Genomic DNA, 25,445 nt, shown 5'->3' on the forward strand with positions numbered 1-25,445 from the left:
ACAAGCCGGAGGCACTTGTGCTAAAGGTAGGAGCAAAAATTCCGTTGTAATACTGAGAAACGATACGACATCCAAGCAGAATATCTTTATGGGTTTCATTAGGGAGAGCGACTGGTTACTGAGTCGGATACAAGAGAGGTGCCGCCTTTCTTGCGAAGCCCTGCCTTTGTACCTGGCGGCATTGTGTTCCTGAAAGTAAAATTAGTCCCAGTCGGTAACAAAAGCGGGAGGCACTTTTTTGTAGCAAGCCTCTCCGGTGAGAACGGGCAATGTTTTATAGCAGCACGAGGTGATGACGTACCAAGTCGCGCCTCACGGCTACTGTAAGCCCTCCAGAAAGACCACTTCGGAGACTGTCTGCCAGCATTCACCTCTCCAGATGCTCTCGGTTTTGGTAAATGACCTGTTACTGCTTTATACAGTATTACTGCAGCAGGAACTGTCAAATGAAAGTAACCGAGAAATGAGTTTGTCTTTCGATAACTTATTATCCACAACATCATTCAATTTGAAATGGACTATCCGTTCCGATCGGGTTTTATACCTAAAATAGAGTATTTATGACATCGGATGAACGTCACAGGCAGTGCATATTGGACAGGGACTCGAACTCAGAGGTCTGTCAGCCACAAAGAGTTTTCTCTCCAGCAAAGCTATCTGAATATGTGAGTTGGGCCACCTTACAACTTAGTCTGCGCCACCTTACAACTTCACCTTATCACTATATCAGACCTCTCGGTGTTGTGGTTTGGCGTTGTGGGGATATCACGACATCTAAATCAGTAATCGGAAAGCCAAATGGTAAACACAATACAAGAAACACGAACTGTTGACACAGCCTGAATATTTAGTTTTTCCCTCGTGGTCATTACAGAGAACGAAACCTGGAAGAAGCAATGTATCTCTTGACCTGATTTAAAACTGATCCTCCCGAAACATCACATGTGTTGCTCTCTATAGTAGAATCCCTTGGTGCCTCAGAACATGTCCTAAAAACAGGTCCCTTCTTGGTGTCAAGTTGTGCCACGAACTCCTGTTCTCCCCAATTCTATTCAATACATCCTCATTAGTTATGTGATCTATTCATCTAATCTTCAGCATTCTTCTGTAGCACCATATTTCGAAAGATTCTATTCTCTTCTTGTCGAAACTATTTATCGTCCGTGTTTCACTTCTATACATGGCTACACTCGATACAAATACATTCAGAAACGACTTCTTGACACTTAAATCTATACTCGATGTTAACAAATTTCTCTTCTTCAGAAACGCTTTCCTTGCCATTGCCAGTCTACATTTTATATCCGCTCTACTTCGACCATCATCACTTATTTTGCTCCCCAAATAGCAAAACTCCGTTACTACTTTAAGTGCCTCATTTCCTAATCTAATTCCCTCAGCATCATCCGACTTAATTCGACTACATTCCATTATCCTCGTTTTGTTTTTGTTGATGTTCATCTTATATCCTCCTTTCAAGACACTGTCCATTCCTTTCAACTGCTCTGTTTCTGACATAATTACAAGGTCATCGGTGAACCTCAAAGTTTTTATTTACTCTCCATGGATTTTACGAGTAATAACTACTCCGAAATTTTCTTTTTCTTCACTAACTGCTTGCTCAATATACAGATTGAATAACATCGGGGAGATGCTACAACACTGTCTCACTCCCTTCCCAACCGCTGCTCGACTCTTATAACTGCCATCTGGTTTCTGTACAAATTGTAAATAGCCTTTCGCTCCCTGTATTTTGCCCCTGCCACCTTTAGAATTTGAAAGATAGTATTCCAGCCGACATTGTCAAAAACTTTCTCTAAGTCTACAAATGCTAGAAACGTAGGTTTGCCTTTCCTTAATCTTTCTTCTAAGATAAGTCGTAAGGTCAGTATTGCCTCACGTGTTCCAACATTTCTACGGAATCCAAACTGATTTTCCCCGAGGTCGGCTTCTACTAGTTTTTCCATTCGTCTGTAAGGAATTCGCGTTAGTATTTTGCAGTTGTGACTTATTAAACTGACAGTGTAATTTTCTCATCTCTCAACACCTGCTTTCTTTGGGATTGGAATTATTATATTCTTCTTGAGGTCTGAGGGTATTTCGCCTGTCTCATACATCTCGCTCACCAGATGGTAGAGTTTTGCCAGGACTGGCTCTCCCAAGGCCGTCAGTAGGTCCAATGGAATGTTGTCTACTCCCGGGGTCTTGTTTCGACTCAGGTCTTTCAGTGCTCTGTCAAACTCTTCACGCAGTATCGTATCTCCCATTTCAGCTTCATCTACATCCTCTTCCATTTGCATAATATTGTCCTCAAGTACATCGCCCTTGTATAGACCCTCTATATACTCCTTCCACCTTTCTGGTTCCCTTCTTTGCTTAGAACTGGGTTTCCATCTGAGCTCTTGATATTCATACAAGTGGCTCTCTTTTCTGCAAAGGTCTGTTTAATTTTCCTGTAGGCAGTATCTATCTTAACCCTAGTGAGATAAACCTCTACATCCTTACATTTGTCCTTTAGCCATCCCTCCTTAGCTATTTTGCACTCCCTGTCGATCTCATTTTTGAGACGTTTGTATTCCTTTTGCCTGCTTCATTTACTGCGATTTTATATTTTCTCCTGTCATCAATTAAATTCAATATTTCTTCTGTTACTCAAGGAGTTCTACTAGACGAGGCCATTTTGGCCAGTGTTACAAGGCCAGATCAGTCAATTATCCAGACTGTTGCACCTGCAACTACTGAAAAGGCTGCTGCCCCTCTTCAGGAACCACACGTTTGCCCGGCCTCTCAACAGATACCCCTCCGTTGTGGTTGCACGTACGGTACGGTCATCTGTATCGCTGAGGCACGCAAGCCTGTCCACCAACGGCAAGGTCCTTGGTTCATGGGGGGGGGGGGAGGGGGGGGGTGGAAAAAAAGGAGTAGCATAAGTGTTTAAAGTTTTAAGATCCGTCAATTACTGGTCATTACCGACGGAGCAGTATCAGTGTGTGGAAGAATGGGAAAGCAAAATTGACGTGAATTTTCAGCAGCATATTCCCAGCATTTGCATTAAGAGATCTGAGAAAATTACGAGCAGTCTGAATGTGGACGGCCGGTCACATACTCCAAACGCCGTCCTTCATAATAGAACCCCATTGTTTTATCACTGCATCGATACAGCAATATTGTTGATAACATATTCGTAACGAGTATTCAATGCATTAAAACATGGGGTAAACCTGGGAGAGGCGATACGTGCGACACCCCTCGTAGTTTTGGCCAACCCTGACTGAGTCTGTGCGTGTCGACAATGCAATTGCTTAGAGGACGCCAAGATATTATTAAAAGTACTTACGTTTCGCTCGACGAAGTTGTACATAAGCTTTTGGAGAATAACTCAGGTAAGTGTATAAATATCCCTTCAAAACCTTTCTCAGCGTCACGACTGCTTCTTAGTGTATGCGAAATAGTCAGATTTTTCGATAATTTTAAGTAGTTGTATTAACATTTAAGTTCTATTATGGGTGTTCTCATTCTAGTGTGGGCATCTTGACTACTGAGGTCATGAATTTATAAGGTGCGGTGTCTCTCCCCTACAGATCGGAATACACGCTGCTCTAAAATCCGATATATATGCCAGACATTGTTTCGTTAGCGATACTTCCCGCATAAATCAAATAAAAGTTTTAAATAAGTGAAAACATTTCTGTTTTGTTTGTATTTTCGTTCAAATGACTTAGCACGCAAGTTTAAGATACCATTGATATGGAAGACGATACAAAAAAAAAAAAAAAAAACACAAAAAGTACTCCTAGATATCTGTAAGGGGAGCGGAGAATTATATCTGAAAACAGCAAAAAATGATAGATTATATTGCACAACTTGTACGTGTTGGTTACACGAAGACTGCACAATTTTTGATATATTTTATATCGATTGCTGCTGTGAAAATAGAAAGAAAACGAAAGGAACTATGTTCGTAACTCTTACGTTTTGTTTTTTTATTTAATATTTCACAGGAATTTATGGAATGTATTGACTCAAAGTAAGTGGATTACTTGTCTTAGTTTTAAACTATCAGTAAGTTAACTACTTATCTAAATCAGTGAACACTTAGATTTGTAAATATGATATTAAAATACTGTTGTTAACAGTTTATAGTTTTTTCTTCACCCCACAACATATTTGTAACCGTAACTACTCTGCTTTTGAGTCAAAACTTATATATATATATAAACTAAACACAGTAGTTTTGCTGATTTTAGCATCCAGCATATCACCATAGCGTAGGTGATAGACACTGCAATGCAAAGATGTTTTCATAGTCAAATAATATGTTTAAATGTTACATTGAAATAAGTCAAAAAATTGTATGGCACAGACGACTGTCGTGTTTAGTTGTACAAAAATAAATTTAACTAAATGTGCACAGGTGAACCATCTCTACCGGATTTACTCTGCAGCCCCGTCGACAGTTATCGTTGCTTAGTTCGTACAAAGACTTAATCTATTTACGATGTTTCCTTTGCGTCCCTTCTTAGAAGGATGATGAATTACAATATTTATACTAACTGCGGGTTATTAAGAAAACCAACAACGTGTCTACCAGTATCGCCTTTTCTGCTAAGAATACTAAAACTTCCAGATGTTGTTAAGTAGACTTACAACGAAACCACACAATTCCACACATATTGCATTAAGCGAAGCAGAAACGCTTACCGAAAGAGCATCTTCTTACGCTGGGTAATCCGTATTATTTTTCATTCGTGTTCCCTGAAATACTAATTTCTAAAATCTTTCTCCCATACAGACCCACAGATCCTAAATGTATAACGGTTCTGCTAAAATGTATTTGTGACAGACTGAAAATATATTATTCATTTAATTACCATAAATTTTACAGTGAAATTACATTTTATATAATTTACATTGTTTAAAACTCTCCTAATTAAACAGTGTTATATTTTTAAATATTCCTGTATCGGCAATACATCTCAAGCTGCCAGATGTTTGATCATACAGCGTAGGCTTTAAGGGTCTGTATTCACGTACTTGGTGATGTTTGTTTCATCGAAAATAGGCCGTGGTTTCAGACGAGTTTCAGTGCTTAATGTTTCGTTTCCTAATGCTGGAAGTTCCTTCACAGACTGTGAGGGTACAGTGTTTACATACACTGCCGAGTCACATTAACGTGATTATCTGTCAACAGCCTGAGTAACCACCTTTTTTCAGCGCAGACCACTGCGAGACGTGACGGAAGAGAGTCACTAGGTTTCTAGAAGGAACCGACAGGGATGTGGAGCCATGCTGACTCAAGTGCCGCGCACAGCTGCCCTAGGATTCTCAGTTAACGATCCATGGCGCAAACAGCACGATCGAGATGGTCCCACAGATTCTCGATTGGATTTTAAATCCGGGAAGTTTTATGTTCAGGGGAGTATGGCAAGCTCATCGTGGTGTTCTTCGAACTACGCACGTGCACTGCGATTTGTGTGACACATTCCATTATTCTGCTGGAAGATGCCATAGTGCCGAGGAGAAACAAACTAATTTGTGTGGGTGGAAGTAGTTCCCGAAGGTAGTTGCATACATATGCTGATTCACTGTGCGTTCCAGAATGACTAGATCACCTCGGGAATTCCGCCAAAACGTTCCCCAGACCATAACTATTTCAGGGTGCTTCTTTCCAGACGTTTCACTCCCTGCATGCCAGCGGCCATGTGTTCGATGGAGAATGGGAACCTGTCACCACTCAGTGATTTTCAGTTGCGGCATTGGCGTGCAAATTCCTGCCTTCGTTACTGATGAACGGTAGTCAACTTGGGTGCATGAATCAGTCGACCACTGTGGAGGCCCATACACTGCAGTGTTCGCTGAAGCGTCGTCGATGAGAGGCTACCAGCAGCCCCTTGGCTTATATAGGCGGCCAGCTGCTCAACAATTGCAAGTCTATTAGCCTGTCCGCATTTCCGCACCTATAGGTAAGCCATGTCATCTATGGCGCGCGGTACCCTGCAACTGGTTTGGCGCCAGTTTTAGATAGCACCATTTTTTTGTGGACGTAATACTTTAGCCACGGCGGCACGTGTACAGTTTAAAGCTTCCGCCCTTGACTCGAAAGTGAGTGATAATGCCCTTTTGGACGTCAAATAAATTTTCCATTTCCGCGTTAGACAAACACTGCACTGTTTGCAGCGTCCCCCCCACACCCGCGGCACCCCCGCCCCCCACCCCCCCAACCCGACACCACGGTTTATATACCCTCCACTGCTAGTGCTGCCACCTGCCACCTGTAAGGTTTTATTGCATGTTGACGTCGAACACAGTTGGTGGTCTCAGTAATGTGACTGGATCCTGTATAAACATTTCGGTTTGAGTAGCTAGTTTAAGTTTGAAAATAAACTAACGACGTCTTTACATACCGTCAGCTACCTTTAGAGTTTGAAAACAAAACCCTAAACCCTTTAAACCATGGTCTAGCACACATCATAAATAAATCAGAAAGGATGTCACAATTTACTTGGTGGAGCATAATACATCTGTAGTTTAAGGCTAACATGTAAATTACATTTCACTGAAATTTTGCTCTTTGTTTCAGGAGCCGACAACCCTCTTCCTAGTAAGTATTCACATTTAATACAAATTATTATCATTTTACTCCAGTTTGTTACACAGGTATTCTCTTTAATTTAAAACTTTTCTTCTGTCAAGGGCGTTCGAATGAGAAAGACATGCCTCTCTTTTTGTATGATGATAGAATTTAATATTACGCTCTTTGCCTCTTGCTTTCGTAATTTTCAATATCAGAACATTTTACATCGTATTAAGGTGCTGATGGAGCTATGGAAACAAAATAAAATTTGTGTCTCGGTAGTTTGTTGTTTTTAAATACAGCTATTAATTTAGGTTAACGACGCACATGATCGTATTTCGAATAGGGATGCGCGTTATTAGCTGGGTGCATCGCACATCTTGTGGTAGACGAAAGCTGCTAAATATTCAAAACGTTGATTGTCATTTCCTTCACACTTCAACTTAAAATACAATTATAAACTTTCTAGTTAACTGGAAGACGATATTACAGTTTTAATCTGTTATAAAGACTGAATCGAGACATTTCTCGCTAAAAGAAATCTACTAGTATCAAACACAGGACTTAGTTAGAAGAGGAGATTTCTAAGAACGTTCACCTGTGGCACAGGACTGCGTGAAGTGAATCATAGACAGTCGGAAACTGAACAATAAGAGAACAGAAATGTTTGGTTAATAATGATAGAGAAGGAGCCTGAAGATTATGGCTTGCTAAGCAATGAGTGTGTTATCAGCAGGATAGGCGCGGAATGAAATCATTGGGTTGGGTTGATTTGATGGAAGAGACCAAACAGCGAGGTCATCGGTCTCATTGGGTTAGGCAAGGATAGGGAAGGTAGTCGGCCGCGCCATTTCAAAGGAACCATCCCGGCATTTGCCTGAAGTGATTTAGGGAAATCACGGAAAACCTAAATCAGGATGGCCGGACGTGGGATTGAACCGACGTGTTTCCGAATGCGAGCCCAGTGAGCTAACCACCACCCGGCGAACGGTCTACCCTACGGGAGGCCCTAGTCATACGGCATTTACATTTTACCACTGCGCCACCTGGCTCGGTCAACCTTTTGGAAAACAGTGACTAAGAGAACCGACGGGATGCAAGGTATACGTTAAGATATCAAAGAATGACTTTCACGCGACTATAGGGACCCGTAGAGGGCAAAAAATGTACCGGCAAGAAGAGATTTTTATATATACGACACATAACCGAAGAATTTGTAAGTCTGCTCCGAACGGAAGAGTTTCGCACAGGAAATCGTGGAGCTGTACATCAAACAAGCCAGAAGATCTATGACCCAAAAATATTCCGGGCTTAGTAAAGATTATTCAAAGTCTGAACATGAAAATACGTTAGCTGAAACCATTTTCACTTCCACCATAATGCAGCTATGAAATTTCCCATTAAGATCTGTACTCGCCATAATATGTCTCACTGGAAAAATGAAGTGGCTGATGATTTGTTACAGCGAAAGAACGTGTAAGTATACAGCAAGTGATTTTAAGTAAAAAAAAAAAATTATGACAATGTCCTGGCGACCGTACATAGGCATGAGTTGTATCCGCGGGTCTGCGAGGAATAGACTGTGCTATTACGTTTGTTCGAGGGTCCTTGGAAAGTTCAGAAACGGCATCAGTCTCAAAGGCACATACCCAGGAACAGGGTAGACATACCAGGAAAAAATATTGCAGTTCTATCTTGTCGTGTCAGTGTCGGGAAAGAACCAGAGCTCCAAGCGTTAGTAGAATGCACTCAAGCTGAAAACGTTAAATTTACCAGACTTTGACTAAGGCCAGGGATAAACTCAGCCAAAAATTTTTTAAGTACCTAACGCTATTAAGAAGGGACGGATTAAATATAGCTATTGACGCCGTGTTTTCTGCTATTAGAAGTAGTTTATCTTAAAGCGATTGAAGTAGATAGTATAAGTTCGCATTATACTTGACAACTCGAATAACATATTAATTGGCTCCTTTACCGAGCCCCTCCCCCTCCCCTCCCCCCACTCAGATGATTCAGTTGTTGAACGGTTCAAAGAAAACTCGTCTTTTGAAATAGCTACCGCCACTCATACAATTGTAGTAGGTGATTTCAGTATGTCCTCGATATGTTGGTGAAAAGTGATGCTCAAAGCCGGTGGTGGGAATAAAACATCATCAAAAATTGTACTAAATGCTTTTTCCAACAATTGTTTTGAACGGTTAATCCGGGAGCAAACTCGAAGAGTAAATGTTTGTGGAAACATACTTGATCACTTAGCAACAAATATTCCAGAGAACACTGGGAGCACCTTGATAGATACAGGGGTTAATGACTACAAGGTCGTTGTAGCGAGACCAAATCCAGTAAAAATTAAGCAAAATATGTCTGTTTAGAAAAAGCAGAAATGATACACTGGGCGCCTTCCCCAGAGGCGGTACCCACTCCATCCCAACTAACTAAACTGACGGTAAAAAGTCACAGGAACGTAATTAAAGGCTAACGAAATTTCGGGAATACAACGGCCTAAGTAACAAGTGACTGACAGTGTAAGACCATAGGTTAATGTAAGCGCGAGATATTCCGTTGCAAGTGTACAATGCTGGTACATTAATTACCGGTGTAGCCACCAGAATGCAGACTCGTTAGCATTTTGCTGTGCAGGTGACGGATGTCAGTTGGTGTGATGAGGTTCCATGTCTGTTGCTCTTGATGGGACAATAAAGGAATCGTTAACGCTGGTTGTAAATGACAATGGAGTTGATGCCCTGTCATGTTCCATATGTGCTCCACTCGAGACAGATCTGGTGATCGAGCAGGCCAAGGCAGTAACTTGTCACTGTTGAGCATGTTGAGTTGTAACAGTGGTATGTGGGCGATCATTATCCTCCTGGAAAACACCTCCTGGAATGCTGTTCGTGAATGGCAGAATAGAGTGTCCAGTCATAGAAAGAAAGATCCCATATCATTTAGCTACAATATAGCAGGTCAGCAACTGGAAGCAGTTAATTCCATAAATTATTTTGGAGTACGCATTAGGAGTGATTTAAAATGGAATGATCATATCAAGTTGATCGTCGGTAAAGCAGATGCCAGACTGAGATTCATTGGAAGAATCCTAAGGAAATGCAATCCGAAAACAAAGGAAGTAGTAACAAATTCGTAAGACTTCGTAGTGTCACGGTGGTGCCAATGCTACTCGAACTGCTGCTGCAGATGTAGTACCATGCGGCAGAGCCATAAGCCAAACATGATGGTTTCCCCTCGGTAGCGCCATATGGCCGTCCGGATCTAGGTCTTCTTGCGACCGTACATTCTAGTGACCACCAACGTCACCAATCATGTACAATGGCTACGTTCCTCCCAAGTCTTTCTGCAGTATCACGGAAAGAAAATCCAACGTTTCCTAGCCCTATTACACGGCCGTGTTCAAACTGAGTGGCGTGCTGATAATGGCGTCTTTGTCACCCTGGAGACATTCTTGACTAACATCCACTAACTAAGTCCAAAATGAAGAGCAACTAAGGCTCACGACCCTTAGAACGCGTATCTAAAACGAACTTGAGTTGAATCCTCATAGTGGAGCTAGTAGTGCCCCTCATATGCGACTGCCGTGAAACTGGAAAAGAAATCATCTTTCACATTTAGAAACACACCTATCCACTTTCGATTACGCGACACGACTCCTTCTTGGTGCTGTGATTTTTTTTCCGTCGCAATATGTAAGTGCAGATCGGATGTGGTTAAATTCAAAGAAATATTATGGCGGCAATTGAGAGATTAATAAAAGATGATACTGATCCTTTATGGTACCCAATACAAAGCACAACACCGTAGCAGATACAACGATAAAGGCATGCCAAATTTAAAAGAACAAAAAAATTCGAAGGTTTGTGTTGTTTTAATGTTTTAATAAAGCTCGAAACTGAGCACGAACTTTCATGCGAGATGGTTTTAATAGCTTCCTCAACCAAACTCTGTCACTAAATAGTGAAGAAAGTCCAAACAGATTCTGGGCATATGTAAAGTACACATGCGGCTTGACGCAATTAATACTTTCGCCGTTCGATACCAATGGTAATATTCCCGATAACAGCGCCACTAAAGTGGAATCGTTAAACTCAATTTTCGAAACTCCTTCCCCAAAGAAGACGAAGTAAAATGGTAAAATGTTCTGACATTCGGATCAAGAACAGCTGCCAGCGAGAGTAAATAGACATTCTCGGTTTAGCGAAGCAGCATAAATCACATAGTAAAGGCTAATCTTCCGGCAATCAGAGTATGCTAATTCAATAGCACCATACTTAAAAATCACATACAGCCGCTCACACCACGAAAGATCCATACCAAAAGACTGGAAATTGGTACACGTGCACCAATACTCAGGAGCGTAAATAGGAGTAAAATGGTTCAAATGGCTCTGAGCACAATGGGGCTTAACATCTGACGTCATCAGTCCCCTAGAACTTAGAACTACTTAAACTTAACAAACCTAAGGACATCACACACATCCGTGCCCGAGACAGGCTTCGAACCTTCGACCGTAGCGGTCGCGCGGTTCCAGTCCGAAGCGCCAAGAACCGCTCGGCCACACCGGCCGGCGAAACAGGAGTAACGTGACGAATTACAAACCCATATTACTGAGGTCGATGTACAGCAAGGTTTTGGAACATATTCTATGTTCGAGTATTATGAATTACCTCGAGGGTAACTGTCTACTGACACACAGCACGAATTCAGATTATTTCGTTTTTGTGGAACACAAATAGCTGTTTGTACGCACGAATTAGTGAGTGCCATTGACAGGGTATCTCAAACTGATTCCATATTTCTAGATTTCCCGAAGACTGTTGACATCATTCCTCACAAAAGACTTAAAAACAAACTGCGCGCCTATGGAGTATCGTCACAATTGTGCGACTAAATTCGTTATAGCCGGTCTAAAAGGTCACAGATCATATTAACAGTTTGATAATCACCGGGTGAAACAACGTTCCCCTAGGAAGTGTTATAGGCCGCCTGCTGCTTCTAATCTATATAAGTTATTTAGGAGACTATCTAGGCAACCCTCTTAGAACGTTTGCAGACGATTCTGACTTTTACCGTCTAGTAAACTCATCAGAAGATCAAACCCAATTGCAAAATGAGTTAGACAAGTTATATGTCTGTCGCGAAAAGTGACATTTGTCTATGAATTAGGAAATGTGTGAGTTCATTCACATGAGTATCAAAACAGATCCATTAAATTTTGGTTGCGCTGTAAATCACAAAAATAGGAAGGCTGTCAATTCAGCTAAATACCTAGAAATTACAAGTACGAACAGCATAAAGAGAAACTATCACATAAATAATATCGTGAGGAAGGCAACCCAAAGACTGCGTGTTAGAGACAGAACACACAGAAAATGCAACAGGTCTTCTAAAGAGCATGCATGCATCATTCTTGTCCGTCATATGTTAGTGTACTGCTGTCGGTATGGGATCCTTTCCAGTCAGGACTAACAGAGGACATCGAATAAATCCAAAGAAGGACAGCTTGTTTTGTATTATCGCTAAATAGGGGACAGGCCCTTATTGATGTGATGAACTAGTTGGGGTGGCAAACATAAAGGCAAGCGCTTTCTGGATGCAGCGAGATATTTTCACGAAATTTCAATCACCAACTTTCTACTTTGACTGCGAAAATAGTTCATTGTCACCACAACATACCATAAAATAAGGAAACCAGAGCTCGTACGGAAAGATTTAAGCGTTCATTTCTCCCACGCGCTGTTAGAATGCAGAACGTTTGAGAAGCAGACTGCAAATGGTTTGAATAAGCTTCTGAACGGTGATTAAAGGTAGCCTTGGAGATATAGACGTGTTTATGTAGATGTTTTTCTATATATATATTGAGCGAATGTTTCACTCGGTTCCAATTGGTGAAACAATGTTAAAAGAGCGGATTTGTTACAAAAGGGTTCAAATGGCTCTGAGCACTATGGGACTTAATATCTGTGGTCATAAGCCACCTGGAACTTAGAACTAAAACCTAACTAACCTAAGGACATCACATACATCCATGCCCGAGGCAGGATTCGAACCTGCGACCGTAGGGGTCGCGCGGGGCAATGTGTTACACGACAATGTAGCATCTCTGGTATCGTAAGTCTGTAAACTAATAAAGAATACGTTAACTACCCATACGGTATTTGGTGTTTGTTTACCATAGGGAAAAGGAACAAAAAAAAATTTCAAATATGTTTAATCGTGTTCTCAATCAGATTCAAGCAGTTTGTACAATTTCTTGCATTAAAGGATTAGATATACATACAGACGGTGTAAACTTTTAACCTGTGAAAATCAACCAAAGGCAATGCGAGACGATTTGTTTAATTAATTGTGTGAGCGTAGTTTATACCTTTTACGTAGTCAGCTCGGAAACATGAGGGCAACATCCAGCCACACCAGTGAATTTCTATGTATGGGCCACATAATAGTTAATGCCGTTAATTGTGTTTTCTGGTCACAGCAGAAACAAAATCTGTAACTGGAACCTGATTCACACTGTTTTGATGTGATCTGAGCAGAGTTTCTCTGAGGTTGGTTTGAACTATTGTATAACAGAGGATCAGTACAGGGACTAACGCGGAACCGTTGGTATTTTCACAGAGCACGACAAACACAATCTAATTTCTAGAAATAGCATATTCCTTCGGTTGGATGGAAGGAAGGAAGAAAGGAAGGAACGAAGGAGGGAAAGAAGAAAGAAATGGAGGAAGATAAGATCAGAGTTTAACGTCCTGTCGACAGTGCCGTTATCACCGACGCAGCAGTAGCTAGAATTACCAAAAGATCCCGAAGGAAATACGTCCTCTCAACTGATGAGTACTTTTTGACAAGTTGCACCAGAAATACATTTCTTCCCTAATTCTGTTCACTATGTAATCAACTGACCACTACTTATAGTCAAGTTGTACAACAAATACATTTTTCTCTAATTCTGTTCACTATATAATCATTAGTTATTCGATCTACCCATATACCTCCGATATTCTTCTCTAGTACCACATTTGAAAACCTTCTGTTCCCTTCTAGCCATGTTTCTCTTGCTAATAAAGCTACGATCTAGGCAAATAATTTAAGTAAAGACTATGTAGCCCTTAAAGTGATATAAGATATTAATAATTATCTCTTTTCGGGAATTCCTTTTCTTGTCATTGTCATTGTCTACTTTGGCCATCATCAGTTATTTTGCTGCTAGGATTTCTAAACTCATCTACAACTTTAAATTTCTTGTTTCCTAATATAATCCTTTCACATTAGCCTCAGTTAATTCTGCTACATTACAGTGCTCTTGTTTTCCTTGTTTTGATGTTCGCATTATTACCTCTTTTCATGACTCCCTCCATTCACTTCAACTACACTTTCAAACCCGTTGCCGTATCTGACAAATTCCGGGCGGGGTCAGGGATTTTCTCTGCCTCGTGATGACTGGGTGTTGTGTGATGTCCTTAGGTTAGTTAGGTTTAAGTAGTTATAAGTTCTAGGGGACTGATGACCATAGAGGTTAAGTCCCATAGTGCTCAGAGCCATTTTTCGTATCTGACAAAATTACAGTGCCTTAGGCGAAAGTTAAAGATTTTCATTTCACTCTCTGAATTTTAATTGTCTCTCTAAATTTCTCCTCTGTTTCTTTTACTGTACGTTCAATACACAGATTGAATAATAGTCTAGATGTTGTAGCTACAACCCTGTCTCACTCTCTCCTCGATTAACGCTTCCCTTTCATGTCCAACAGATCTTGTCAATGCTGTCCAGTATCTTCCTCTTTTGGGAAGTTGTGGAAAAACTTTATATCCCTGTATTTTATCCCTTCTGCCTCTATAATTTCAAAAGGTATAATGGAGCCAACATCGATAAGAATTTTCTGCAAATCTACAGATGCTATAAACGTTGACATGTCACTAAAGGAGGGGAAAAAGCTACATTGCTGCTAAACCATTACAAATTTTGCCACTTCAAATGTTATTCTAAGAAAGATATAATTTATACGCTATGCATTAGTTAATTACAATTATTAGATATCCATTGGTATGTTGCATACCAAATTCAGTACAAAATGTCATTCTCAATGGAGAGAAGTCTTCTGAAGTGAGAGTGATTTCAGGTGAGTGTCGTAGGACCGTTGCTATTCACAATATACATAAATGACCTTCTGGATAACATCGGAAGTTCATTGAGACATTTTTCGGATGATGCTGTGGTATATCGAGAGGTTGTAACAATTGAAAATTGTACTGAAATGCAGGAGGATCTGCAGAGAATTGACGCATGGTGCAGGGAATGGAAACTGAATCTCAATGTAGACAAGTTTAATGTGCTGCGAATACATAGAAAGAAAGATCCCTTATCATTTAGCTACAATATAGCAGGTAAGCAGTTAATTGCATAAATTATCTGGGAGTACGCATTAGGAGTGATTTAAAATGGAATGATCATATAAAGTTGATCGTCGGTAAAGCAGATGCCAGACTGAGATTCATTGGAAGAATCCTAAGGAAATGCAATCCGAAAACAAAGGAAGTAGGATACAGTACGCTTGTTCGGCCACTGCTTGATACTGCTCAGCAGTGTGGGATCCGTACCATATAGGGTTGATAGAAGAGATATAGAAAATCCAACGGAGAGCGGCGCGCTTCGTTACAGGGTCATTCAGTAATCGCTAAAGCGTTACGGAGATGATAGATAAACTCCAGTGGAAGACTGCAGGAGAGACGCTCAGTAGCTCGGTACGGGTTTTTGTTGAAGTTTCGAGAACATACCTTCACCGAGGAGTCAAGCAGTATATTGCTCCCTCTTACGTATATCTCGCGAAGAGACCATGAGGATAAAATCAGAGAGATTAGAGCCCACACAGAGGCATACCGACAAACCTTCTTTCCACGAACGAGACTGCAATAGAAGGGAGAGCCGATAGAAGTACTCAAGGTACCCTCCGCTACACACCGTCAGGTGGCTGGTGGAGTGTGGATATAGATGTAGATGTACTGTTTTATACCCTACAATAATCATAAATTTTTCAAGGGTTGGTAATATAGATTAAACTACCTAAACGTTATAGATCGTTTAAAGATAATAATGTTCCTAAATGAGCCAGCAGTGTACACAGACTTGGCGGCCGTAGCACAGTGTTGCGAGCGTGGCCTGAGCGCCGGTGCCCTGTGTTGACAGTGTTGGACAACGGCGCGTGGAGGCGGCGCGCGCCGCCCCTCTGGTCGCTGCTGATGGCCTCCGCCTCCGCCCTCGCAGCCGCCGGGGCCAGCCTCTCCAGCTCCGCCGCCCGCTGCTGAGGACTCAGGTACGCACCATATGCCTTCTTACAGCATTCGCTGGGCCCTGCATCCAAAAGGTCGAAGTCAATATGTAGTTCGTAGAGATGTCTGGCACTTAAATGAGCATGAAATCATTTAACTGGTTGAATGAGTGCGAAGTAGCGATTCTAATGGTATTATAAAGCTCATCGACAAACCGTTAGTCTCCACTCAAACACAGTTGGTCCTTTGGAACACTGTAGAAAGTGTAGGACTCGTGCCGGGGATCTTCCAATGCTGACGTTAATCGTGGCAATGAAGTGGTGTGGATGTGTCACTCTGTTAGACAAACTAAGGGCAATGAGATAGGTCGACGTTGAGATGTGACAAATTGGCAGAAAGGAGCTGTTGTGTTAGGAGTGATAATGACCAGACCTAGAACAGTGGTACGAAAATATCTCAAGAATCAACCGCCGTATAGAAGTGGCACGCCTCCTCGATAACAATTAGTTTCAAAGCCGACTGCAATTGCTGCTGCCAGTGAATGTAGGCTCATCTAAAATTGTTTCCCAACACTGCGAAGAAAATTACTTGAAACTGAAGTTTGGAATCGGGTACGTCGCAAAAGATTATTGTTCACAACCGAGGATAAAGCTTTAGTGAGTAATTTTTTTGAGTCATGTTTTCTTTTTCGTGCCAACCCCTTGATTACAGATTTGCGCTCTACATCCTCATTATTTATTGGATGTATCCCCATCACTGTCATCTCCTATAATTTTTACTCCCAAGAACTCCCTGTATTAGCATGGAAGATATTTTATATTGTCATAACACGTGTCCTGTCAGCCTGCGCCCTCTTCATTTTAGTTCCATCCGCATGTTCCTTTCTTCGTCGAGTAGACGGGGAAGAGCATCATTTCTCGTTCTACCTAATATTTCACACCCATCCATAACACAGCAACTGAAACAATTTAATTCTATTTATTTACGGTTTCCCTACAGTCCATGATTTATTACCGTACAATTCTGTGCTCCAAAAGTACATTTTCAAACGTTTCTTCCTCAAATTATGGTTTATGTTTCATACTAATAGGCTTTTTCAGCACAAATATTCTCTTTGCCTGTGCTAGTCTGCTATTTATGTCCTTGCCTCGTCCGTCATGCGTTGTTGCTTCTGAGGTAGAAGAATTCTTTGACTTTATCTAATTGTTAGTCACCAGTTTTGATGCTAAGTTTCTAGTTATATCTCATTTCTGCCAGTCTTAATTGCTTTCGTGTATATACTCTAAAGCCATTTACTGTACTCATCAGCCACTTCATTACCTTTTACGAGGTCCCATAATTTCTCTCAGTTTTCACAGAATACAGTAATGGCGTTAGTGAATCTTGTCATTGCTATCTTTTCACCCTTGAATTCCACCGCATTCCCTTAACTTTAATTGCTTCCGCCATTGCTTCTTCTGTGTATGGATTGAACAATAGGGGTGAAGTACCAGATCATTTTAGGACAACCCTTTTAATCTGGGAACATTTTTCTTGCTCTTCTGCTCTTATACTTCCATCCTGGTACTTGTACACATTCTGTTTATTCGTCTTCTCCTACAGCTTATTCCTATTTATCTCAGAATTTCTGACATTTTGCATCATTTTATGTTATCGAATGTTTTTTCATTGCCGATATATCCGATGAAGGTGTCTCGATTTTTATTAAGTCTTGCTGCCATTATCAAGCGCACAGACACCGTTCACCTTTCCGAAAGCGATATGGTCCATACAATACTGGAATTGCGAAGTAGCTGACATCAGGCATGTGTTGTGGTCTGAGTAGTAGCGGCTTTGCCTCTTTTCAAATATCGCGAGGTCTAGAATTCCCAACGACCGAAAGAGACTTTTAACCCTCCGTGGGTGGAAGGCGAAATTCGGGTGTGAGGTGGTCCTGTGATGCTTTGGGGATGTTTGTCGGACCACGACTTGCAACCATCATTCAAGTCACCGTGAACGTGAACCAGCGAGTTTTGTTTAACATTCAGGTGCTGTCCTTCCTTTTGCTTCTGAATATTGAGTATTCCGAAATACTAGAAAGACGATAATAGTGATGTTCACGGGACTGTGTGCGTACGTTCTTGATTTGACAGCCGGCCGAAGTGGCCGTGCGGTTAAAGGCGCTGCAGTCTGGAACCGCGAGACCGCTACGGTCGCAGGTTCGAATCCTGCCTCGGGCATGGATGTTTGTGATGTCCTTAGGTTAGTTAGATTTAACTAGTTCTAAGTTCTAGGGGACTAATGACCTCAGCAGTTGAGTCCCATAGCGCTCAGAGCCATTTGAACCATTTTTTTTGATTTGACACCGCATCGCACGTGGACTGGACCATTGTATCTCACGATCGTAGTTCTAAGAAAACGTGTGGCGTTACCCAAAACAGATTGTAGCACCCCTCAGTTTGGTATCTCTATGAGGAATGTACAAAAGGAAAATGAAACAATCGGAATGATTTATATGTTCACCAAACGAGACTGAGAAGCAATAGTGTCCTATGTCAATGAGGAATTTCATCTTTTAGCTTAGGACAGGAGCATGTAGAGAAACTATAGGTCAAGTTTAAGTGAATAGTTGACCACGAACTGGACAGACTGACATCTAGTAGAACATAGGAGAGAGCATCCATAGCATAACGTCACTGTAAAGAAACAGAGACTCCTGCATAATGGATATTAAAAGTAACATGGTGCTATGGATAGAGAGAAGCTGATAGAAACTCGTTTGGCAGTCAAGACAGCAGTGCCTGAAGTCTTCAGTGACTACTTTACCAGAATATTGTCGAAAGATCTTTAACAAAACCCAAAGAAATCCTCTTCGTATGTTTAGTCACTCATGGACAGGGCAAGAACAGAAATTTAGAGTGGCAAAACAAAAGCAGAAATGGTTAACTCTCTGTCCAATGTTCCCTCAAGAAGGAAAACCAAAGAGAATTGCCCCAATGGAGTCCTAGTAGCACTGAAAAGGTGAGTGAATAGAGTTTAGTGTCAGTGGCATTCAGAAACAGCTCAAATCGTTAAAACTGGACAAAGCCCCAGAACCCAATGAAATCCCGGGAAGATTCTACACCCATTTTGCGGCTGAATTAGCCCCTTTGTTAATTATATCGTAGATCCAGCAAAAAAATCACCTTTCATAGTAGGTGGAAGAAACCATAGGTCACACCTGTATACAAGAAGGTTCGCAGGGCTGACACACAAAACTACCGGCCACTTTACTTAACATCCATTTGTTGTAGAATCTTACTACATATTCTGAATCCAGGCGTAGTGAGGTATCTCGAATACAGCTCATTCGTCTATCCCAACCAGCACAGATTTCAAAAACAGAGATCATGTTAATTCCAACTCGCATTTTTTTCATGTAAATTCCTGAAAGCCTTGGATCAAGGCAGTCAAGCAGATACAGTATTTCTCGGTATCTGAAAAGCATTTGACTCATTACCACAGTAATGCTTATTATCAAAAGTTCGTCGTGTATGGTATCAGACGAAATTTGTGACTGGAGTGAGAATTTATTGGTAGAGACGACGCAGCATGTTATCTTGGATGGACAGTCATCGACAGGTGCAGAAGTAGCTTCGGGTGTAACCCAGGAAGTGTGTTGGGACCCTTCTTGTTCGCGTTATATAATAACGATCTTGCGTTCAGTATTAATAGGAAACAAGTCTTTTCGCAAGTTATGATGTTATCCACAATGAAGTACAGTCTGAAGAAAACTGTACAAATATTCAGTCAGACCTTGATAAGATTAAACGGTGGTAGAAAGACTGGCAATTTCCTATAAGTGCATAGATATGTAAAATTATGTTCTTGACAAAACAAAAATTACGCTGTCATATGGATATAATATCACTGAGTCACAGTTGGAATCTGTAATGTTATACAAATACGTGGCTGTAACACTTAGTAAGGACTTGAAAGGAATGGTCACGTAGGCTCAGTCATGGGAGAAGCAGGTACTATCCTTCGGTTTATTGGTAGAAAACTAGGCAAATGCAATCAGACTACAAACGAGATCGCTTACGAATCACGCATGCGACCCATCCCAGAATACTGCTCAAATATGAGAGACCCGTACAAAATAAGGCTAGCAGGGGATATTGAATGTATACGGAGAAGGGCAGCACAAATGGTCAGAGGTTTGTTTGACTCACGGTAGTGTATCACAGATCTGATGCCAGAGCTGAACTGTCAGAATCTTGAAGATAGACGGAAACCATCCTAAGAAAGTCTACTAATAAAATTTCTAGAACCGACTTTAAGTCATGACTCCAGAAATATACTAAAACCTCCACATATTGCTCCCACAGGGATCGTGAGAACAATTATATAAATTGCAGCACGCACATAGGCACTTAAACAGTCATTCTTCCCGCGCTCCGTATGTGACTAATAAATAGAGTTGTTGGAAGCCTTCCCGATGGATATAGCGCCTAATTCTTGACTTACCCATAATGATCCAAACGTTCTCATTTGTGGAGAGATCCGGAGATCTTGATGACCAAGGCAGGGTTTGGCAAGCACGGAGACAAGCAACAGAAGAAACTGTCGCAATGTGCTCACAATGGCTTTCCGTGAATGGTAACAAAATGGGGATTAGAGTATCGTCCACGTACTGCTGTGCTGTAACGTCAGATTCTATAATATCCGAAAGAAATGCAACCGCTGCGATTGGAACGGAACAGTTTGTATGCTCGTCTGATCTCACTCGTTTTACAAACGGTGGAATTAAGGTGCAGAAAACGATTGTCTTTTTTCTTTTAAAGTTCGCATCTTTCCCCAGAATCTTGACAGAACGTTTCCAAGTCTGATTTTTCCAAATCAATTTCGTTTGAAATAAGTTTTTACATTAGGATAGAAACTTATCTCTTGGTGCTAAAAATTCAAGCATCAAACATCGACTTGTCAATATTCAGTCATTTCGACGTAGGGAAGAGTCTTGAATCTTGGGACGCTATTCGGACTATCGCCTCTACCCACCTCAGGTAAAGAAGTTTGATATATTTTCTTAAAGGTTACAACAGGTGAACCGGAAAATTAAACTTTTTAATATAAATACATGTTTCAAGGTGTAACAGTGTCTTGTACCTAAGAGCAACTACTTAACTAAAATTTTAAATTGTTCCTGTCGGGACGGTTTACTCTTGAAAATTTGAAAGAGCTCTTTCCAGGAAGAGGCGGACAACGTATTACTTTCTTTCACATACATCTTGCGTAGCGCCGACGAAGAAAAAATTCGAGAAATTAGAGCCTATACGGAGGTACTGAGAATCTTTCTTCCCACGCGCCATTCTCGAATGGAACTGGTAGGGGGATCAGTTAGTGGTACCAGGAGTAACCTCCGCTGGGTGGCTTTCGGAATGCGATGTAGATGCAGGTGTAGAAAATCTTTTCAACATTGTGTTTCATCGTGTATCCGTTATATTGTGCCAACTGCCTTGCCGCGGTGGTAACAACGGTTCCCGTCAGATCACCGAAGTTAGGCACTGACGGGATTGGCTAGCACTTAGACCGTCCCGGTCTGCCGAGTGCTGCTGGCAAGCCGGGTGCGTTCAGCCATCTTGAGTGCAATTGAAGAGCTGCTTCACTAAGAAGTAGCGGCACCGGCCAAGAAAGCTGACAACGGCTGGGAGAGCGGTGTGCTCTGCATTAGCATCCGGTGACGCCTAATGCCTGAGGATGACCAGCAGCCGTTCCGTTCCGTTAGATCTTCACGGCCTGTTCGGACAACGTGTTTGGTACCTGTTACATTACTCTCGCACACACCACTAATCACTAAGTGAAGACGAAGTAAGCACAAGTAATATCAAAAGCCAGTTGCAAGTTAAATACATTTTGAAACTGAAGCTGTTGTAAAGTGACACAATTTTCCAATATCAACACAGGTAAAATTCTTAAGACATTAAAGAACCTTAGTTAATTTGCAAAGATCACACGTCCATAGTAAAAGGCCTTCTTCTGCTTCAAAGCAGAGGTCGATGCACGACATGCGAATTATGGAGTTAGCTGTCAGATGTTGTACGACTACTTTCAAAAATATGTAGACTTATTTGCCATAAAATTCTGTAAGTGTAGAATTAACAGTACATTCCAAATAAAAAACCTCAAAATCCGTCCGAACAGGCCTCGGACGACCCAACGCTGCCGACCGACCACCGTGTCATTCTCAGCAGATAGACGTTACTGGATGGGAATATGGAGAGAGATGCGGTCAGCACACCACTCTCCCGGCTGTAGTCAGCTTTCGTGACCCAAACATTCCAAATATCTTTCACATACTATACAAAATTACAATGTCTGGACCTTGAAATATTTGCGAAAGCCGCACTAAATACCCTCGTGTCTAGCAACAACCAAACTGTAGACAATGGCGAAAGCTGCTTATGGTGGACTCTAGTGCGTATACCTTCATGTCATTATAAAATCAATTTCTAGACTAACCTCCTGACCAAAACACGTCCTGTGTTCCTAGGTACATTATCCTCTACGTACGACACTTTCCCATGCATCCCATTAAAGTAGTGATGTATTAATCGTTAGGTAATTATGAAAAGTGAATTTACAAAACTTAATTTGTGTTGAAAATGACTGAAAATTAACAATATTTTAACAGAGACACAAAAATTTTATAGATCATTTGATCATCGAGAAAAAAGAAAAACCGTGATATGTGGAAAGAAGAACAGGATATCACATACTATTACGTAAATCGTCATAACATTGCAAGCAGAAAAAAAGAGGGATTCACAAAGTCCTATCAGACGTAGATCAGTTGCGCACCATACATACACTATGTGATCAAAAGTATCCGGACACGTGGCTAAAAATGACCTACAAGTTCGTGACGCCCTCCATCGGTAATGCTGGAATTCAGTATGGTGTTGGCCCACTCTTAGCCCTGAAGACATTCTTATAGGCATCCGTTCAATCAGGTGCTGGAAGGTTTCTTGGCCAATGGTAGCCCATTCTTCACGGAGTGCTGCACTGAGGAGAGGTATCAATGTCGGTCGGTGAGGCCCGGCATGAAGTCGGCGTTCTGGTCAGGACTCTATGCAGGCCAGTCCATTACAGGGATATTACAGTCGTGCAACCACTCCGCCAAAGGCAGTGCATTATAAACAGGTGCTCGATCATGTTGAAAGATGCAATCGCCATTCCCAAATTGCTCTTGAACAGTGGGAAGCAAGAAGGCCTGTGCTGTGATAATGCCACGCAAAACGACAATGGGTTCAAGCCCCTTTATGAAAAACACGAACCCACCGTAACACCACCGCCTCCGAATTTTACTGTTGGCAATATACACGCTGGCAAAAGACGTTCACCAGGCATTCGCCATACCCACACACTGCCATCGCATCGCCATATTGTGTACCGTTATTCGTTACTCCACACAACGTTTTTCCACTGTTCAGTGGTCCAATCATTGGCCTCCTTATACTAAGCGAGGCATCGTTTGGCATTTACCGGCGTGACATGGCTTATGATCAGCCATTCGACAATGAAATACATGTTTTCTCACCTCCCGCCTAACTGTCATAGTACTTGCAGCGCATCCTGATTCAGTTTGGAATTCCTGTGTGAGGGTCTGGTTAGCTGTCTGCCTATCACACATTACGACACTCTTAATCTGTCGGCGGTCTCTGTCCGTCAACAGACTAGGTCGGCCTGTTCTCTTTGGTGCTGTACGTGTCCCTTCACGTTTCCTCTACACTATCACATCGGAAACAATGGACCTGGGCGTGTTTAGGTGTGTGGAAATCTCGCGTACATGTGTATGACACAAGTGATACCTAGTCACCTGACCACATGCGAAGTCCGTGAGTTCCACGGAGCGCCCCATTCCACTCTCTCACGATGTCTAATGACTACTGACGTCGCTGATATGGAGTACCTGGCTGTAGGTGGTAGCACAATGCACCTAATATGAAAAACATATGTTTTTGGGGGTGGCCGGATACTATTTATCACACAGTGTATATGGATCAGAAATAAGGGAAATGTTACTACTTGCACTCTAGTACCGCCTTCCCCACATTATACAGCAACTAATGGAAAAATCACATGCAGGAACATTTGCAGCGGATAGGCAGTTGGTGCAGGGAGTGGCAACTGACCCTTAACATAGACAAATGTAAATGTATTGCGAATACATAGAAAGAAGGATCCTATATTGTATGATTATCTGATAGCGGAACAAACTCTGGTAGCAGTTACTTCTGTAAAATATCTGGGAGTATGCGTACGGACCGAATTGAAGTGGAATCATCATATAAAGTTAATTGTTGGTAAGGCGGGTGCCAGGTGTAGATTCATTGGGAGAGTCCTTAGAAAATGTAGTCCATCAATAAAGTAGGTGGCTTACAAAACACTCGTTCAACCTATACTTGAGTATTGCTCATCAGTGTGGGATCCGTACCAGGTCGGGTTGAATGAGGAGATAAAGAAGATCCAAAGAAGAGCGGCGCGTTTCGTCACAGGGTTATTTGGTAAGCGTGATGGCGTTACGGAGACGTTTAGCAAACTCAAGTGGCAGACTCTGCAAGAGAGGCGCTCTGCATCGCGGTGTAGCTTGCTGTCCAGGTTTCGAGAGGGTGCGTTTCTGGATGAGGTATCGAATATATTGCTTCCCCCTACTTATACCTCCCGAGGAGATCACGAATGTAAGAACAGAGATATTTGAGCTCGCACGGAGGCTTTCCGGCAGCCGTTCTTCTCGCAAACCATATGTGACTGGAACAGGAAAGGGAGGTACTGACAGTGGCACGTAAAGTTCCCTCCGCCACACACCGTTGGGTGGCTTCCGGAGTATAAATGTATATGTAGATGTAGATGTACTCATGTTGAACTGAAATCAAAACTCCCACGCTGCAGGCAGTCGTTTATTGAAAATGCCATGTGAGAACCTGATGACTGCTTTGTTATAGTGGTCCAGGACTACCGTGTAACTCTAAGACCGCTTTGTGTCCGTGTGTTCCACAGGTCGGCACGAGCGCAGCCCGAGATCAACTTGTTGGAGGCGACCGGTGTCGACAGCGGCGCGCAGCCCACGGCCGCGCCAGCGACGGAAGCAGCGGCAGCGACTCCGCTGGACACAGGCGAGCAGTCGATGTCGTCGACGGCGATGCTGCGCGGACGAGTGCCGGTGGTTCGAACTGAGCGCGCCCCGTGTCGCACGGCTGGCCGGAAAGAGCAGCAACACAAAAAGAGACTTCGTCAGAAATATTTTTGCTCTACTTTTTACATGGTTACCGATATGTAGTGTGTATTTTTTACCTACTGCTTTGTAATATATAATTATCTATTGTATAGAACTGCTAAATGTATCGACAGGGTAAAAAACATTAAAACTGATGCCAAAAATGTTGATAAGAATATTTGATTAAATATTTTCAAACTGTTATAAATAAATATTAATGTGTTGAAATGTAACAAAAAATCGATCATTTCATATATGCCTCTTATAATAATGTTGTTAAGTATTGATTATTTAACTAAGGTTACCATACATATGTTTCAATTCAAATTATAATATGTGATATCAGATTTAAAATATAATCCAGAAC

The 25,445-nt window shown here is 41.8% G+C and overlaps 1 protein-coding gene across 2 annotated transcripts in view; it reads left to right on the forward strand.

The window, feature by feature from the left end:
• LOC126259427 (selection and upkeep of intraepithelial T-cells protein 6-like) overlaps nucleotides 1-25,242 on the forward strand; it is a 475,400-nt gene extending 450,158 nt beyond the window's left edge. For both annotated transcript variants that reach the window (XM_049956225.1, XM_049956226.1), the window contains exons 5-7: nucleotides 6,581-6,601; nucleotides 15,764-15,890; nucleotides 24,862-25,242. In XM_049956225.1, the coding sequence (XP_049812182.1) occupies nucleotides 6,581-6,601; nucleotides 15,764-15,882 (140 nt within the window). In that variant the 3' untranslated portion in view covers nucleotides 15,883-15,890; nucleotides 24,862-25,242. The remainder of the gene's footprint in view (nucleotides 1-6,580; nucleotides 6,602-15,763; nucleotides 15,891-24,861) is intronic.
• Nucleotides 25,243-25,445: the final 203 nt, after the last annotated feature.

Source organism: Schistocerca nitens, chromosome 5 (genome assembly GCF_023898315.1).
Source record: "Schistocerca nitens isolate TAMUIC-IGC-003100 chromosome 5, iqSchNite1.1, whole genome shotgun sequence".
In the NCBI taxonomy this organism is placed as follows: Eukaryota; Metazoa; Arthropoda; class Insecta; order Orthoptera; family Acrididae; genus Schistocerca; species Schistocerca nitens.